Source organism: Cyanidioschyzon merolae, chromosome 6 (assembly GCF_000091205.1).
Source record: "Cyanidioschyzon merolae strain 10D DNA, chromosome 6, complete genome".
In the NCBI taxonomy this organism is placed as follows: domain Eukaryota; phylum Rhodophyta; class Bangiophyceae; order Cyanidiales; family Cyanidiaceae; genus Cyanidioschyzon; species Cyanidioschyzon merolae.
This window is the reverse complement of record NC_010132.1, coordinates 406,607-424,859: the sequence shown is the minus strand read 5'-3', so window position 1 is coordinate 424,859 and position 18,253 is coordinate 406,607. Positions and strand designations below refer to the sequence as shown.

At 52.8% G+C, this 18,253-nt stretch overlaps 5 protein-coding genes and 1 non-coding gene across 6 annotated transcripts, besides 4 other annotated features; 1 reads left to right on the top strand and 5 right to left on the bottom strand.

Annotated features, from left to right (window-relative positions):
* Positions 1 to 29: part of a sequence feature (possible transcribed region) that runs on past the window's edge.
* Positions 30 to 414: 385 nt separating this feature from the next.
* Positions 415 to 2,009: a sequence feature (possible transcribed region).
* Positions 1,634 to 2,194, bottom strand: CYME_CMF152C (3-hydroxyanthranilate 3,4-dioxygenase; the record flags this gene model as incomplete). The annotated part of the gene is made up of 1 exon (XM_005535740.1): positions 1,634 to 2,194. The coding sequence occupies one exon, from the start codon at positions 2,192 to 2,194 to the stop codon at positions 1,634 to 1,636; it is 561 nt and encodes a 186-aa protein (XP_005535797.1).
* Positions 1,954 to 4,832, bottom strand: CYME_CMF151T. Its single transcript, XR_002461266.1, has one exon. It is a non-coding gene; the product is annotated as a hypothetical transcript (transcript).
* An 844-nt stretch (positions 4,833 to 5,676) lies between these two features.
* CYME_CMF150C (B regulatory subunit of protein phosphatase 2A) lies at positions 5,677 to 8,046 on the bottom strand (the record flags this gene model as incomplete). The annotated part of the gene is made up of 1 exon (XM_005535739.1): positions 5,677 to 8,046. The coding sequence occupies one exon, from the start codon at positions 8,044 to 8,046 to the stop codon at positions 5,677 to 5,679; it is 2,370 nt and encodes a 789-aa protein (XP_005535796.1).
* Positions 7,701 to 9,205: a sequence feature (possible transcribed region).
* Positions 9,206 to 11,207: 2,002 nt separating this feature from the next.
* CYME_CMF148C (hypothetical protein) lies at positions 11,208 to 11,738 on the top strand (the record flags this gene model as incomplete). Its single annotated transcript, XM_005535738.1, has 1 exon — positions 11,208 to 11,738. The coding sequence occupies one exon, from the start codon at positions 11,208 to 11,210 to the stop codon at positions 11,736 to 11,738; it is 531 nt and encodes a 176-aa protein (XP_005535795.1).
* Positions 11,739 to 12,919: 1,181 nt separating this feature from the next.
* Positions 12,920 to 13,807, bottom strand: CYME_CMF147C (hypothetical protein; the record flags this gene model as incomplete). Its single annotated transcript, XM_005535737.1, has 1 exon — positions 12,920 to 13,807. One exon carries the CDS (start codon positions 13,805 to 13,807, stop codon positions 12,920 to 12,922), a length of 888 nt encoding a protein of 295 aa, XP_005535794.1.
* A 2,964-nt stretch (positions 13,808 to 16,771) lies between these two features.
* On the bottom strand, positions 16,772 to 18,055 carry CYME_CMF146C (similar to phosphate/phosphoenolpyruvate translocator precursor; the record flags this gene model as incomplete). Its single annotated transcript, XM_005535736.1, has 1 exon — positions 16,772 to 18,055. The coding sequence occupies one exon, from the start codon at positions 18,053 to 18,055 to the stop codon at positions 16,772 to 16,774; it is 1,284 nt and encodes a 427-aa protein (XP_005535793.1).
* A 40-nt stretch (positions 18,056 to 18,095) lies between these two features.
* Positions 18,096 to 18,253: part of a sequence feature (repetitive element) that runs on past the window's edge.

Sequence of the window (18,253 nt, the reverse complement as noted above, 5' to 3'; positions counted from 1 at the left end):
GCTGGAGCTAAAAGCGAGCAAAAGGAGGCGGTGGTAGAAAACGCGAACAAAGGCTGGTGTCGATCAGCGTGGGACGCGACCCAAACGTTAGCGTGTACGCCAGCAGAAAAGGGTCTCTCCCATATTGTGCTTACACTGGTGCAGAGATTAGCAGCTACAGGTATTCGGGTCCCGCACCTGCCAACTTCGTCTGAGGCTGCCCTGCATCTCTCAACTCGGTAGCGGCATGGTGTGTTTTCCGGCACCAGGGCGTGTCGTCGATGCACGTCGCATACTGCACGTTTCTGCAGCACCCCAATGATGACGTTTCGTCTTGAAGTCAGCTCACGCCAAAAAGCTACTCATGTAGCAATCGGGGTCGTCTGGGCCATACAACAGTTTCTTCGCGCCTGCTGCGCACCGGTAGAAAGCCGCATGCATGGTGCGGCTTTTCCCGATATTTGCCAAGACTCAGAAAACTTGCAAATAGGGGTCAATTTATGGCTTGAAGTGGAACCTCTTATTCGCCGCATCTTGCGTTCTCGCACTCCACAGCGGCTGCGCTGTCTGCGTGGACCCCACCGTGCTCATCGGCTTCGGCGCTTCAACGATGAAAGTAACAGATCATTTGCTCGAAAGACGGCCAAAAAGTCACTGGAACGGCTTGTGCAACAACGGAACCACAGTGGAGCACGCTGCTTGTACATAAGTTTGGTCTGCGTCGTCCCTGGTGAAGCAGCGTGGCAAATGGAGAACCCGTGAGCGCCAACAGAACGTATACACACAATGATCGTCTCGACCATGGCGATCCGTTTCTAACGTCAGTGAAAATACGCGCCGTCGCGACGTGAATGAATGCAGATATTCACGTGGAGTACATATGCTTCTCATGAGTTCCGAAAGAGACACAAGCCGTGGTGCAACCTCAAGTCGCTTTTCAAAGCGCCAAAAACAATGTTCGATCCGACGCACGCATCGGTGCAGGCCGCCGCATGTGGTAGCCGCACATTCTCATCACGGATACCGAGTATGCTCTCATTTAGAAAGTATGGAAATGTCAATGCAGTTTCCGGAGTATAGCGCTTTGCCCCTGAACGGTACTCGCTGCCAATGTTCCCAGCAAGGATGTCGTTCGGCTGCACAGGTCGCAAAACGTAATCATTTCATCCAGGTTGCCGGCGACAGAGAAGCCTGATCAAAGCCCGCATATTTCGGGTATCCTCGCGAAACGAGTATGAAACTGTTGGTGCTGAAATATGGCAAAGCTCGGGTGCTATGAACGTCGTTGCGCTGGCCCCGGTACGCTCACAGTCCGCCGTGAAAAGCGGGTACACACACTGGACAGGGCAGCCCCAGTGGAATATTTTTTGACGACGTACACGTTCTATCCTAGCCATGAGCCTCTACTCGGCTACGCTACTTCAGCCTCTGGAAGCCCTCAAGTCGCTATCTGATATGCAGCGTGCACAAACGTATACACAAGCCCACGAAAACTCGAGGCGGATTCGCAGGTATGAGCCGATGAGCGCCATCCGTCAGAAAATGCAGCAGGCACCGCTGATTCCATCGAAACGTAACGCTGCTTCATGTCTTCTGAGAGGTCTCGACTCTTCAAGGTAGCGAATACCGATCACCGTCACGGGATACGCAGCTTCTATCGCTGCTCTGTGGGCGCAGGCTCGATCCAACCACAATGACGGCAGGTGCGTAGACAACGATCAGCGAAATATTCTCGAATAATGGGGACGAGATCCTTTCCGATATCCTTGCAGTGAAACTCGCTCGAGTGGAGAACCGCACTACAGGACTGGCAGTACCATCGCAGGATATCGAGGTCGTCGGCGGCTCGCTTTCGCTCGATGACCAGGCCGACAGTCCCAGCTGGTCGCTGCGGAGAATGCGGGACCCTTGCTGGAAGTACAAAGAGCTCGCCCTCTCTGATACGCACCTCCTTGAACGCGGGAGGACTCTGGTGTTCGTCAACGATTTTTAATGAAATATCGCCCTCAATCTGGTAAAAGATTTCTTCATAGTTCTCAATATGGTAGTCGGTTCGGACGTTGGGACCACCGACGAGCATTACGAGAAATCCACCATCTGCCAGGACGACGTTGCCCACCGGCGGTCGCAACAGGTCTCTGTTCTTCTTGATCCAGGCTTCCAAGTGGATCGGCGATAGCCGCGTGCAACTTTCCTCTGCGCTGGCGTCGTTCATACTCAAGATGATCAGCGGCTAGAATAGCAGCTCTCACACGAATGCTTGTAAAAAAGCGTTTTGCACCCTCGTACGCAGCGGCAGACGGAACCAGGTGCGCTCCTGACCCACCCGGGTCGCTTCTTCAACTGAACGAAACCCGGTTACGTCTCAGAGTGAGCGCTCGTCTACGACAACGCCTAATCCCAAAATTGTAAACCAGAACAGAATAGGTCTTTTTGCGTAAGATCTGGATACTCATGCACAAGTCGAGACACGCGTGCTTTCCGGGCTCAAGTCGGTACGCTCGTTGTCTCTTTCCAAAGACGGGATAAGCGCCAAAGAACCGCATTCGGCAACCGTTTTCTGCGCTGTTGCAATGTCGAAGCGTCCACAGACCAGGAGAGGACACGAAGCCAGCGGTCAGCTCCGTGGGGTTTCGGGGGCTTCGACGAAACCCGCGTCGAACGCACCACCAGCACAGCGCACTGGTGCCCGAAACGTGTGACTTGATCCATACCAACAGCCTCTGAGTGTTGGCTGCAGTGCATGCGTGCACCCAACAAAATGAAGCCCTTGTACAGTACAGGATCCGAGTATCGAACTGTGTAGCGCTCGCTGCCAGTTGTTGCAGGTATAGTCAAGGCAGTGAACTCGCCAGAAGGCTTCCGGGTAGCAGGTCGTTGACGATCTCTATCGCTGTTTCCGAGTTCGTCCGTGAAGTGTAAACGCAATCAAGCGACCCTTGGGGCGAATCACGAATCTAGGACGTTGTTCCAACATCCGAATAGGCGTCGCAGAGAGCTGGGGCAACCTCCATGCCGACACTTTGTTGCCGTTCAGATTCAGCCAAATTAAAATAGAACACTGGACTGCTCGCCCAGCTGCAGTATATCGATAGTTCAGAGCTTTGCGAACTGCACACACGCCAAACATTTGCAGTGCAAGCGGAAAAGCGAATCGATTCACGTATTGCATGAGGATTCTCAGTCGTTTCTTTGGAGTGGCTACGTCGCCGCTTTGTAGCTGGCATGTGTTACATCACCGAAATCAAGATAATTCGCAACGTTCTCCAATAACGGTTCCTAAAATAGCCACTTTCATTATCCGGTTCACGCGTTCGAGCCTCTGAATCCTGCCATTCCGAACTTATAGCACGCTCAAATCACGCATTCTACGAGTTTTCACTAGTTCTGTTTCAAGGCACCTCATAGGCGCATCGATTGGCGTCCTTGCATTGAAGATAAAAGAATCTCGACGCACTTGCTCGAGCAGACTTGTACACTGAACATTTCACGCCGAATAATAGTCAAATCTGTCCGAAACACAAAACCCTCCCTCTCAGTGAACATCGACTACGCGGGATTCGTCACCAGCACGTTCCTGCACACCGGATGTGCTACCAGCGGGTGCCGTCTCTACCGCTCCCATCGCAAAGGGTTTTGGAGTCGGACTCGTGTCATCGCAGCGACCGTGTGGAATCGAAAATACGTCACTGCTTTGCACAACGGAAGCGCAGACAGATTGTAATTTCTCGAATTGTTCTGAACCTGGATTCTCCTCCCGGTTCTTGTTCAACCATAAAGAACATCGCGTTCCAGAAATCCCCTATCGAAGAGCACGACAGCATTTGCGTCCTCGCGCAGCAGACAGAGTACTCGCTGAGAAGACCGCCCAGAAGACGCCGTGATCGTAGGGTTCGGCAACGGGCGCGCGAACCGAGGAGTTCATGGCGGGTAGCCTGCTGTACTAGGACAGCGTGTGTCCAAGACGGTTCCCATTAGTCTACGTGCCACAGGGCGCCACTCGGGCCAGAACATGCCATAGACTAATGGGAACCTCAAAACCCCGTTCAGTGTCAACGCTGCGAAGCGCGCAGCGAGATTGCAAACGAAGCTGATGAGCACGGTAAGCGAATCGTCGATCGCAACTTCCACCTGTCCATGATATGCGTGAACAGTGTCTAGAGGAAGCAAAATCGTGACTTTAACGATGCCATCAACATCGATGGACGGACAGCATAAACTGGCGTATTTCAGGCCGGAGATAAGTAGGAGGAGCATGAAGCAGTCGCCTTCAAAGCCCGTAGAGACTAGTTTTCTTAACAACGGAAAGCGACTCGTACGCTAGGGTGTACTCCTGAATGAGACCACCAGTTCCAGTTTATTCTGGCATTAGTGCAGTTTACATAACGTAAATCTTCAAAGAGTTGCCGCAGCTCGAAGGTACGAAAATCCCAATGTCGCCTTGGCTACGTTCAAGCGTGCATACCCGCCCGAGTCTCTCGAGCCAGGCTCAACAACAGCAATGCACGCTGCCGTGTCCCTGCATCCAGGGAAGCTTGGAGCCGCCCATGGGCACCGGTGCACCCGCAGGGTAGTTCGCTGGCGGGCTTCCAATACCCCGGGAACCTTGAGGCTCCCATTCAAAGCCTTCCAGCTCCCAGTGGACTCAATCCCACGGGCCCAACACAGGGTGTGCGTTCATCGCATCACCTTCGAGTCTTGACGCAATCCGGTAACCGCTAGTGTACCGCCAGCAACGGAAGGCTTGCCCGAGACGTCACGAGCTCGTCCCTGCTGCCCTGGAACCTGAAAACTGATCGCTACGGAGCTCGCCCGGGTGTTCCAGTGTCGATGCTGGCGATCGCGGTGGAACTGCAAGGATGCACCACACATAGCTGCATCTGTGAGTTGCGTGCGATTTTGGCATCGGATTAAGATTCTTTCGCTTTAGAAGACATTATTGTACAACATGAGTCCGGTCCTCAGTGGTTCGCTATCGAGAAAAGTACCCGGTGCTTACCAAAGGCAACCGGTCGTCGCGAGATCGTCTCCAGGGTAACCTCGTGGGATGCCGCTGCACGCCCGGAAGCGTTGCGCCCAGGGCAAGCTCGTTCACGACGCTCCTGGTGACTATGACAGGTCGACGCGCGGTTTGGCGCAACTACCCAAGCAAGCGCGCGGGGCAGGTACGCATGGAAAAGTGGCGCGCGTTCATGCTGGATAAACAGGAGGGGCTCGGGTATCACCGCCAGGGCGCACGACCGACGACGTCCAACCAAGCGCTTCAAGCCATCACATCTGTTAGTCTCGATTATGCAGTCCATGACACGAGCGCGCTCACAACAAGAGCGCCTTGCGTTTGCATGAAACGCGTCGCAAGCTCGTTCTGAAGACGCGCTTTGGTATCTGGGCACACGCATGCGTAAGCTGCGCGACCGTGGCATCGAACTAGTGCATCCGATGAAGCATTTGCGAAGCGCCGCATCCTTGGTCAGATCCCCGGGAAGCGACGCGGCCCCGCGGAAGCACCAGATCCGCTCCAGAGTCGCCGTCCAGGCCGATCTCAGTGCCATCACGAGTATCGAGGCATCTGATGCCTTGTATACCGCTGCATGCGACACACAAACAAACAAACAAACTCGAACACAGAAGCGCGTGCTTTCGCTGGTCGCAACGCACAGCCCACGCGCCTGCTATGGATTTTCGTCGAACTTGGGCTCAGTGCTTCTCATGGCCCAGGTCCATCGCATGCATTTTCGCCACAAAATCTTGACCTGCCTGTCCTCTGTACGACTCAAAGGTCGTCGTTTCCCGGGGTTTCACAAGCATGCGCTCTCGAGTCGATGACGAGCGCGCGTAAAGCGTCTCATCACTCGGATCCTCCGAGGCGCCGTTCGTGCTCCAAGACTCTTCCTGATGCGCGCCGGTCCCCGTTGCTGATGAACTCAGGTGTTCTCCAGGGTCGACGCACGAGGCTCGCAACGTCTCTGGTGCATCTGGAGCCCCCAGTGTCCGCGGAGTTCGCCGCCTCGCGCCCGCCGCATTGCCTGTGCTCTGAATAGGAATCGGCTCCGTGAGCGGCAGTTTCGAGGCTCCTCTGCTACCTGGGACAGCCATCGGCGCGTTCACGACGGACATATGCGGCATGTTGTCCCCGTCCGGGTGTCGTTTGCCGTCGTCGTCACGCTCAGCATCCGCCTTTTGCGCATGTAGCCGCTCGTGCAAACGTGCACATCGTTCGAAGAGCGGAAGGTCCATCTCGATCATTAGCTTTCGCACGTTGCAAGTCAAATTGGTTACAGTGGGATTCCAGTGATTCCGCTCGTTATGTACGAGCGCCCCAAATACAATAGGAAAGACCCTTTCGCGATATTGCAAAATTAGAGATACCAGGTATTCGTTATTCCAAAGAAACAGGGTGCGCTCAGCCACCTGAAAGTGTGGCGACTGCATGCACTTGGCGATGCGCCGGAAAAGATCCTCCAGAACGATACTGAATTCGCGTGGATGCGTCTGCTCGATGATCTCCTCGAGCTCGGCAAGAAAGAGCACTTCTTTCTGGGAGTTTGTGAGCGGCCAGTATCGCAGTAAACCTCTCAAGATATCCACGGCAAGTGGCGGATACTTTTCCACGAACTGAGTCATGCAGTACACCAGCTGCTGGTGGTACAGCGCAACTGTGCGCGGAATATGTAATGGAATGAGTGCCTTGCGTAGAAAATTCTTGTGTTCCTCCTTGAGTGGCAACGCGAAGCCATTAATGATTGATCCCAGGATTTCCAGCAACTCCGCGATGCCATTATGCCGCTCTGACTCGAATACAAAATAAAAGAATACATTGGCGATCGATCGTCGAATAAAAGGCCGCAGCGGCATGAACTTTCCATAAATCCGGTGTAGGATCATCTTCAGATAATCGCGTTCCCGGGGATCTTCTGAGTCAAATAGGTCCAAAAGTCCCAACAGAAACTTCTGATCGATATACCGCCGCGCCGTGCGGGGATCGAGGTCTGGGGACGTCACGAATCGTAGCAGTATTTCATAGACAACATGTAGATGTGGCCAAGCTGGTTCCAGAGTGGGTTCGTCTTCTTCGAGCTCGCCCGCCAGAATCGCCTCCGGTGCAGTCGGCGGCGACATATGAAGCGTTCTAAACAGATTTTTCGTGATCATTTCAACCAGAGCGGCGCAGACCTCATCCGTTAAGATGCCTTTCATGTTCGACAGCGCATCTGCGATTTCGATCAGCGCAATCCGTTTGCCTTCCTTATCCACGATGTCCTTCGTCGGGTCCATGAAATCGTAGATCTCGCAACACAGATGCAATTTTCGGCACAAGAGCTCACGACGAGCTCGTGGATTCTGCACCTCGCTCAGCGCCGGTAACCCGTAAAACACTGAGGTGGGTTCCGGCGTCGGCGACGGAGAGCGACGCGCGTCCCAGCTGCCCGGCGTACCTGATCGGGCTGATGTCAGCAAGTCAGTGTTCAGCGAACCTGATAAACCGATGCTCCCTGCATTGGTCGGCTGCGTTCGCGGTGAGTTGGACGAGGATGCCGCTGCAGCCGCGGCAGCCGCCACGGCCGGATGCACCGAAGCATCCGGCGGCATCCGTTGCTGCACATGGAGCGTGGACGCCGGCGGCGGAGGCGACGACGGAGCAGTCGGTCGGGAGTCGATCTGTTCATCGATTTCCAAAACGGCCGCTTCCGTGGTATCGCGAGCACCATTGGATTCCGCTTGAGGCACTTCTCGAGAATCGTTCCCCGCGGTGTTTCGAAACGCCAGGAAAGCGGGTCCCCGAGGTGACATCGCGCGCGGCCAGTCATGCGCTGTTTTCGGACTTGATGGTCGCAAGTCCTCAGGCATAACGTCTTCAAAGTTTCGCGATCCGGTGGAGCCAGAGCCACCGGAACTAGTGCTCGCGCTACGACCCCCAGTGCTCTGAGCACCTCGACGGGGTATCGCCACCGGAGCGGAACGCACCGCGGACTCCGCACGAGAGCGCTCGCTATCCATCCCTTGTTGCGTCGGGGTAGGTTCACGCTCTGCATGGCCCTCCCATATACCAGTTTTGGGGGCTTGCATGGAGCGCACAGTACGCGAGCAATAATGCTGCCGGCGGGTGCTGTTGTCCGAGCTTCACCGTTCTCTGGACGTCAAATGTGTGCCCAGAGGGCTCTGCTGGAAGATTGCAAACCCCAATAGTCCCGTTCTGGTGATTTAGAATGGCTTTTCAGTCGCCAAAGGTCAGAAGTTAACGGCAAGCGCGGCCTCTCTTCAGGCACGAAACCTGGCAACAGCCGCACCACACCTTGCCGCGTTGCGTGATCTCTCTCCACTCGTACGCCGCCGCTGAACGTCTTAAAAGTGGAATCGGCCGACCTCGCACGAGGATGCTTGGTCACGGAACACAGTCTCCCTCCAGGTTTCCGAAATACGTCCTTCGACAACGTGTTATGCTGACGGAGTTGTCGTTTTGACGCAAGCTTCGATACGCTCTGCACCGTCGGCACAAGGCATGCTACAGAGGGCGACGCACAGATCGCAGGGCGCGTCACTGCGGACCGCCGCGAGCGCAGCCTCTGCGGCTTGGAGCGATCGCGCCGTGGAATGAAAGAAAAGGAAATTATGGTATAGATATAGACAAAACTGTTTGCTCAGAGGATGTCGCTGTGTGGCGATCGAGGCACGCAGCAGGTTTTCGAAATGTACACGTTTAGCCGAGCATCGTTGAGACTCGTTACTGGACACGTTGTTTTGACACCCGTACGGACGACGACTTCATCAGAGACCATATGTTAATGAGGTGGTTGTCTCAGTCTCATCAATATGTCGGGCGAAGATCCAGTTTTGACGAGGTTTACCGGTTTTGATGGAAATGGATCGCGAGGTATAGAATCACCATGCAGCGTTCAACATAGGAACCGCGTTTTGGACGGCATGTTGTTGTTTACGAGCAGCTTCAGAGCGGACCAAGTGAAAACCCCATGCAGGCCACAGATCGCCCGATGAATGGATGTTGCCAAGTCCGTATGCCCAGTATACTCTGTAGATAGTGGGCAGCTTCGTCGTGCGACTGGCTGCGCTCCGGATCCGCGGTATATCGCTACTTGGCAAAGTTGCTCGGCATGTTCGCTTCGAGTACGGCCTTTCTGAAAGCGCACCGTACGCCAATCCGAAGCGCGTATCAGATGGACCAGGGGTGCGATTGCTGAGCATGTCTGCATGCGAAGCTTGTTCGAAAGCGCACGCTGAGCCTAATTTCGGGGCGTTTGGAAGCACGCGTCTCTCGAGATGCATCTGCAAAGTTAGTCGGACCTCATCACATTCTTGTTTTCGATGACTGCGTTGCCCGGTCACGATTCGCACCATGCAATGCGACGGTGCATATTGCTTGCCAGCCGCAAGTAATCACGTCTAAGAGCGGAATTCTTTGAGCTATACGAACGAAAAAAATCACTTATTGCACTCCATTTTCAAAATACCGCAGGAGATGGTCATTCACATGGTAGAGAAGATGTTTCGCAGGTACTGATGACTCGTCTTTCGGGAAACAATGCGATTTACCACTCTTCGATCATGATTCAAGTGTGATAAGTGGTGCGGAAAAGCCTCGCGATCACAGGGCGAATCACTATCCATCCGCAGACGCCTCCCAGTTTGTTTCGACCGGTATCCTGCTATCGGCGTCAGCCGCTCCTTGTGCACTTCGACCCTGAGAGGCTGCCCTACAAAATTAGATCATGTCAGCGCCTCAGGTCTATTCTTCAGCATCGCACATCGTCTGGTGCTTATAGCAGCGTTGAATTCTCGATTTACGTATTCCCTGCATTTACCGGCGATGGTGAAACTCATCTTTGCCGGGATTCCTCGAACTCGTGCCCTATACGCCACTACAGTCTCGTTGTCGTCCTGTGGGGTAAACACCTCTTCTCGCCTTACTCATTGTCATCCTCCTCTTCGTCGTGCGTTGCTCTCCATCGCTCGATTATCGGCGAGAAGATGATTTTCTTCGTTGTTTTGGAGAACCTGGCAATGACGGTACACCAGGATCCTCAACTTGTACGCCCATACCTTTCCCTTGGATCTCTGTTGCTTCAAACGAACGCACTTGTTTATGTTCCTGGGTCAGGACCTTCCTGGAGTGAGATGGACTTGCGGAAGAGAGGCGACATGTGCCCCGTTGTTTCACTGTGTGCTGAACGGTTCAGCGATTCGCCCAGTGGAGCGATCATTACGATTCACGATGGAAAAGACTCCTCCGATGCGGTAAAACAACGGAAATTACTAAGTAATGAAAAGCAGCTCTAGCCCGATACGATGTGCAAAAGCTTGAACGTAACCGAAAGGGGGAAATGCCATGTTGTCCAGCTAAAGGAAGTCGCCAGACGTCTGGGGAAAAGCCTTCAATGATTCGGCAAAATTGGTGCTATTCTATGCGCCTTCTCTACGAGCGAAACTGAGGCCACCAAACATATCCACTAAAGCTAGAACAGATAATGTCCTCGTTCTATTCGAGTTCAAGCGTACGTACAACGGGATCCTTCACCTCGAATACCCCTGTACGCTTCGACGGTTTCGTCAGAATAAAGTCTCATCGACTGAAGATACAAACCGACCTCCCTCGGCTTTACACGGATTGTGACGTTCTATGAACGCTGTCGTCGCTATTTTGGTAGAAAGTGTTCGTGATTCGACTAGAACATTTTTCGCGACCGTATCCCAGTGTTTTCCGGACGACTCGAACAAGCTGTTGAGAAAAAGAGATGCCCGTGGCGACTACTTTCGTCGCTTCTGCGTTCCGTACGGTGATCAACGGTTCGGTTCCTTTCATTGACGGCAAGAAGTCTTCTAAAATATGGGGTTTTTAGCGCAGACCGCATATACGTTGTTCTTGCAGTGTTCCGCAACCATCTGCGTACGACGGCATGACTGACCTGAAGGAGGAATGCAGTCCTCCCTGTACTGTTCAGTACAGAGTATATCCCACAGGCATTCGTCTACAATATATGCGATACATTGCATCGTGGTTTCTGTCTCCTTCTATACACCACAGTGCGGATGAAACAAAATCAAGTTGAAACACAAGATTAGGTTCACAGTCCCGGGCGCTCTGCTGCCTGAGCAACCAATCCCGATTTTTCACGGTCTTTACGGGGCATCGAGTTGACACAATACTTGCGTGCGTCCTTTCGTTACGCCTGGGAGCGGGAAAAGCTCCAACGCGTCGACAATGGTAGAGAGTCATGAAACGGGGCGCTGTTAAGGAAGCACTGCTTCAGTCACGACATCCAGCGACTATGCCCTGCGTGCAGCCGCCGCGGAGCAAGTCGCTCGCAACACGTTTAAGCATAACTCGTATCGTCGCAACTGATAGAAAGCTTTCGGAGCTTGAGGAACTTCACAAAATTTTGCAGGAGAAAAGCTATCCCTACGGGGCCCCGCCTCCACCAAAAAGCTATCTCTTCGGGGGACTGGGTTGGGTTTTCGGATTCGGCTGTGCCGTCGGTGGCCCGTTTCTCGGCATTGGTGCAGGGTATGCGCTTTCAGCACCAGGCGCTGTGGGCGGACTCGTTTTACCTCGACCGATTGCCGTCTTTGGAGGTGGTTTCGGAGCTGGAGCTGTCTGCGGTATCGGTTTCAGTGCCGGGCTTGTTACCGGTATCGGAAACGGCTACGTTCCTATTGGGTTCTGGGTACCATTCCAGTTCGCACCGCGGTTTTTGCGTCTCGAAAAACTGCTTGATCAGCTACTTCAGAAGTTTCAGAGCCGATGACTTGTATCCACCTTTAAAAGTCTACGACTGGAATGTACCAGAACTTCAATGTACGGCAGAGGCAAACGAGAGCGGATGCAATCGATGATCGTTATGCTGTAGCGCGTCTCAGCTGAAGTTTATCGAACGTTTAATCGTGTCCGCGGCAGCGACAAGGTATGCGCATCCCAGTGCATGCTAGAGAAACAAACTACAGCGATTCTTTATCGTTAAGACAAAGGTCATGAGGCACTGGAACGAGAATTTTTGTACCTTTTATGATACAGGTACGATGCGAGAAAATATTTGGTCGGCCTGAACAATCAAAGGACAAGCATTGAAGCGCAGCTCCGGGCAACAATTTTACCAGCTTGCAACGTAGACCTGAGAAATTCCGTCTCCGAATCTGTATTCACTGAGACTCAAACTTGCCTGAGCGATTTTTGGCAGCAACATCAGCCGGTCGTAATGTTATTGTCGCTATCCTATAGAGCGTTCGCATGCAGATGTTCAATATATCAATGCAAACCTGTTGTCCGCAAGCTCTCCGAGCATGATCTGCGCAGCGCGCTTTGCCACTCGGACTCGCTCCATGACCACCCAAAGGAGTGCTCATAAAATTCGGTGCTGTCCCGTAAGCACCCGTGTCATGAAACGCATCAGGCGAAGGCCGGTGTCAACTGTGTGCAACGCCGATCCTGCGGCTGCTTGTCGTTCTGTATTTCGATGAGCGCACCCTCGGGTGGAGCACTTTCCAGGTTCCTTAGTTGACGACTGCCGAAGGAACCAGGTCCGAAGGGTCTCCAGATCCGCCGATGACGCAGTACGAAGCAGCACCTGAGAGATGGCGCCGTCCAGTAGTGTTAACGGCCACCGCAGCGCCTGCTCATAAACATCAGTGCGCTCTGTGGGCGCATGCCGCACACGACATCACGAAAAAGCAAGCTACCCTTCACTACCGTCTGAGTTCTGTGTTTTGACGCGGAAAGCTTCAATATGTGACGACTCCTTTACGACCAAAATAGACAATGGACAGGGCTTGAACAGTTTGAGCCTTCATAAGCGAGGCATCTGCTTTTCCAAAAAGGAAAGTTCGCGCGAATCCTATCAAATGTTGATGTAGAACAGCATAAAAATGAATAGGGTTCCCCAGTTGCCGCTGTACAATTGCAATGAACAGGGCCGGAGCTTCACGAATTCAATTATGACTCACCATGGAACGATGCCTGGTCGTTCTTTTCGACGCTTTCGGTGCCCGTCCGTGGCTCCATCGACGCTGTTGAATGACTTTGCTGGGATACTGTTGAGTGCGGGCGCGTCGCAGGACCAGACAGGAACCTTCCAGAGTTATCGCGGCGGCGACGGAGGGCATGAGCCCTTCGCGACTCATGCCGCCGCCTTCTTCTGCCCGCACATAACGACATATTCCTTTGCACAAACATAGCGTGGCTCATTACATGCATGTCATGAAACGATTGCTGGACGCTTGTCTCGCGACCTCGAATGCGCATCCACTGGAGAAAACGCCGTTCTCTTCGGCTGACAATCCGATAATACCGCCGGGGGTCAACGAAATATCCCATCGAAGCGGTATTGCCAGCTCCCGAACACATGGTTTGAATATAAGGCAGCCAAATACGACCGGCTGCATCGATCGAGGAAATGTTCTGCATCGGAAAGGGTGCCAGCACTGGTGTCCGCAGCTCATGGCGGATTCCAGAAACTGCATGGAAAAAATGTCCATGGCGAGCTATCATCCCCGCAGTTCCTACGAACGGTTGCTGGGCTGTGTAGCCGTATGGAATTTCCAGGAGAACCGGCGATGCAGAGAGCGGGCTCAGGCCTGCACGTGTCGGAGCTCTGGACATGGAACTTCCAGCCCCTGCTGATGGTTCCGATTGCATGAAGCCACCGCTAGTGGACAGGATCCCTCTTGATGTCGATTGGCTGCTCTCGGGGCTTGATTCCGCTGGAGAGCCACTCAAGGCACGAGATAGTGCCTGCCCGGCCAGTGAATCTCCGGGGCAGGGCACTCCGGGCTGCTCGTGCGGCGGTGCAGCGCCGTCGCCTCTTCCTCCCGACCGCTCCATACTTGCTCAGAAGAGTTCACCGTTGGATCTCTCAGAACATCAACCTCGCAAGGCGAACTTGGAATCGTGTGCGTGTACCAGAGTTCACCCACAGAAAGAGTCGCTACTTGCGCTGTGCCGGTTTTATAGAAGCATATTCTTTAAGACAGAATTCCTGTTCGGAAAACGAACCTCTTCTCCAGGCCCGACGGCAAAGGGCTCCAACTTGACACCCAACTGCCACGTAAGCAATAGGAAGCAAGCTGATTACAACGCGGAAAAGTGAATACTCTCGGAAACGTCGTCGCCCCGACTCAGCACACGTCAAGCTCTCAGCGTACCGAGTCGATGCCTCCGATTTCGAAATACCGGCGTCGCGCGGTAACGAGGCGCGGGTATAAAAATTAGGGACATAACTATACAATGGACATTTCTATCCTCAATGCGTGCCTGCTGCGCCCGATGCTGCACGCGCATCGGGCGCAGCGGCACCCGTGCATCGCCGGGGGCAGGCGCTACGCAGTGACCCGTAGAACGAGTGAGCGTACTGGCTATTTAATGAAAAAACTTGTTTTGCTTTATGGTGCAGAAAATCCTGCTATCTAGCGGTTTCTCAATAACGTGTTCATACGGCCCAATGGAACAGACGAGCGTGAGTTTCGGTACTGTCTTTTCAGGGCTTCGCGCGCATGCGCAAGCATGCGATTTTGGCGAAATGGGGCGACTCAAGAACGGTTTACTGCCGCTCTCGCTCAGTCTCGAAATGGAATTGATGCGCTGATTCTGAGATCGCTCATAAATGCTGGAATTGATAGAGAGGTCCCCTGTTGTGTGCTAACCGATGGAGAGGCGCTGACGCCTCGGAACCCTTCGCCGTCCCCGAGTTGAACTGTGCAGGCTGACTGCATTCTTCGACGTATGCGTCAGGTAGTCGAGTCTGATCAAATCGGTAAGGGTATCCGCTCCTTGGCACCCGTACCGAAGTCGTCTGTTTTTTAGGCTTATTCGACATGAATGGCGGTAGGAAACTTTTGGCTCCGCTGGGTTCGGAGTTCCTCAAGAACGAAAACAAGTTTCCTTTTTAGGAGCGACATGTTCTCAGCAGCACAAAAAATGTGTTCAACGGGATTCGCAGCTGACGCAACGATCGCTTCAGAAGTAAACGCGTGGAACTGACAAGCAGCAGCTTGCCAAATACACAACGCAGTCATCGAAGCACTGGAAATTGCGAATTTCTTGTATCGTCAGTGACACGAAAACGTTTCGCAACAATAGAGCGCATTTATAATCCCAGTCACGGACGCCTCCCAGCCCTCTTTGACTAGCAGCCCGCTATCGGTTCCAGGTTATCAAGGCACACCTCGTGCCTGAGAGGCTGCTCCACAAAATCGTATCTCGTCAATTCCTCGGTTACTGCAGCTGGTGGAACTCATCAATGCGAGGATTCCTAGAACGCATACCCTCTCTGCCACTGAAATCTCGTTGTCGTACGGTCGAGCAAACACATTTTCTTGCCTGTCTCCCTCTTCTTCCTCTTCTTCACTTGTTCTTCTTCTCTCGATGGTTGGCGAGAAGAGGATTTTTGTTCCTTGTTTTTTCGAAGCCGGCAACAAAGCTCCTCAAGGATCCTCGACTTCCATGCCCATGACTCTCCCTTGGATTTTTTATTTTTTTAAATGAACCTACTTGTGTATACCCATGGGTGGAGACCTCCCCGGAGGGAGAAGGACGTGCTGAAGAAAGACGAAATGTGCCCCGTTGTGTCACCGTGTGTCGAACGCTTCAGCGATTCGCCTAGTGGAGCGATCATTACGATTCACAATAGAAAACAGTCCTTTGATGGGGTAAAACAACGTTGCGTACAATGGAATGAAACGCAGCTCTAGCCCGATTGAATCAGCAAAAGCTCGAACGCAACCGGAATGGTGAATTACAACGTTGTGCAGCAGAGGGTCTTCGCCAGACTTCAGGGAAAAAGTCTTCAGTGGTTCGACGAAGTGATTGGTGCTGTTGTATGCGCCTGCTCTGCGAGTGGAAATGACGCCGTCGAATGAATCCATTGCAATCAGAACAGATAATGATGTCATCTTTCTCCCCAGATTCGATGTTAAATACAACGAGCTCCCTGCTCCGCGAATGGCCATATTTCCCACGACCTTCTCGTCCGACGGAAGTCCCATCGGCTGAAAATACAAATCAACGTCCTGTGCTTCATACAGATCGCGACGTTACAGGAATTCGATTGTAGTAGCGAATGCCGTGGAATATTGTCGTGACTGAAGTGGAAAGTTTTTTGCTACTGTATCCCGGTGTTTTCAGGACCATTGAACAAGCTGTTGAGAAACAGAGACGCCCACAGCGACTACTATCGTCGCTTCTGCGTTCCGTAAGCTAATCAATGGGTCGTTTTCTACCATAGACCGAGAGCTCTTTGGAGAGTATCAGCTCTTGGCGCTGAGAGCATCTACTTGTTTCTTTCAATGACCCCCGACCATCTGAGAACTGCGATACGAATGAGCCGCAGGGCGGGGGGTGCTGTCCCCCTTGCACTACTCAGTAAAGCATACATATCCCGTAAGCAATTCGTCTCCGATCTATAACGTACATCCTAGAGTGATTTCGGTCGCTTGCTCTTCACCGCGAGAACGCATTCGACTGGACTCAGAGGGAGTGGACCAGAAACAAGTTAAAAGATTATAAGATCCGGACTTGTCGAAATCTTATGCCCGCACACGTAGCTCGTGATAGAAAATATCACCGGAGTAACTCCATTACAAGACGCTCCATGTATTTTCGGTTTACAAGCCACATAGCTGCACCCGGTTCCTTGCATGAGATATACACTCCTTGCTGGTTTGTGGGTTGCTTCAGTAGTTTTTGATGCTACGTACTTCCTGAACTGGCAAAGCAAAGACCTGGAACCCGAAGATCGTGAATCAGTATTCAATTCAGAGAGGAACCACGATCATTGGAGGAAAGTTCCTATCATGGCAGCGATTTATCAGAGATGCTCACCTGATGTGTCTCGCATACTCGGGAAGACCTCTCTGGAGCTCGCTCATGCGTATCTCGCTCCCATTTAAGAGTCTTTCCCCAAGGGTTTCGATGTCCAAGAGAGGATGTACGTTCATACAAGACGCAGCCGGCAATGCTCATGGCGATCCCCAGGATACCGTAAGAGCTGACGCTTGCCCGATAAAAAAGCACAACGGTGATCATCCCACTGATCATTCTGCGCATCGAGCTAGCTATGGTAAAACTCACATTGTTGAGCTCGTTCAGGGAAATCAGAGAGAACAACGACTGCACAAAATTCACAAGTCCTTTCAACGCTAGCATGCAGAACAGGCTCTTCCGCCGTTGGATGATTTCAGGGTCGCCGGACGCCCCTACCAGTGATTGGAGAACCATTTTTGACGCCCGAAATCTTGAACCGGAAGCTGTGCATTCTTGAAACAAACGAACGGCTCTCCCTGTCAAGATTTGTACAAAAGTATTCTTCCCTCGACTCACACCAAAACAGCCCACAAAAAATCTTAGCCCAAAGTACGGAGCCAAGAATGCCAGGGACAGTACAGACTGGGCAATCTGCATGCTGAGCGGATCCAAGCGGTCCTGCGCCCCGGCAAATTGTCGCTTCGTGAGCATTGAATGACCAACACCCAAGAAAACAGAAAATATACAGGACAAGCAGCCGACCAGAAAACGACTGAGGTCACCTAATCCTTGACCCAAAAGAGAGTGTAACGCAGGTTCACTCTGCACGTCTTGAAGGCGCTCCATTGACGCAGCGCTTGCCTCGAGCAGGTCACCAGCCGAGGCGAGCGAGACACCTCCCACGATTGGAATCAGAGTGATGACAGTCTCCAAAGGAAAATCCTCGCCCCAGAACAACTTTTGCAGCACGACGCTCGCTACCGGCGAGAGCGAGCGTATCGTGACCGTCAGGTTGACTGATATGCGCGCAAGTCCCCCGAACTTTGACACGTCACGGAAAACGGCGACAGCGGCAACCGGCAACAGCTTCACCAATAGCTTTTTGCGAAAAAGTTTGCGCAACGAGTCCGCACCGCGAACAAAGCGGAGTAAAATGATGCCGTAGATGGCGCTAAGAAGTGTCTGAATAAACGTCAGTAGGACCTCAGAGACAAAGAAGCGCGCTAACAACTCCCGCGTCACGTAGAGGTGCAAGACACTGATGACCGTCCACACCACGAAGGCCCCTGCAGCCCTAAAACGGTGACCTGAACCTTTTGGCCGAGTATCCATCCGTGGACTCGTCGGTTGAACTTTTGCTACTTGTTGCTACCGGCAGCAGTGTACAGTAGTGGCGACCGGGGCCCTGGAGAAGAACTCTCCAGCTGATGTGCAGACGCCTCCCAGCCTTTTTGGACCGGCCACCTATTATTGGTTCCAATTTATTCTCATATAGTTCGACTTTGACGGGTTGTCCAACAAAGTTCACTC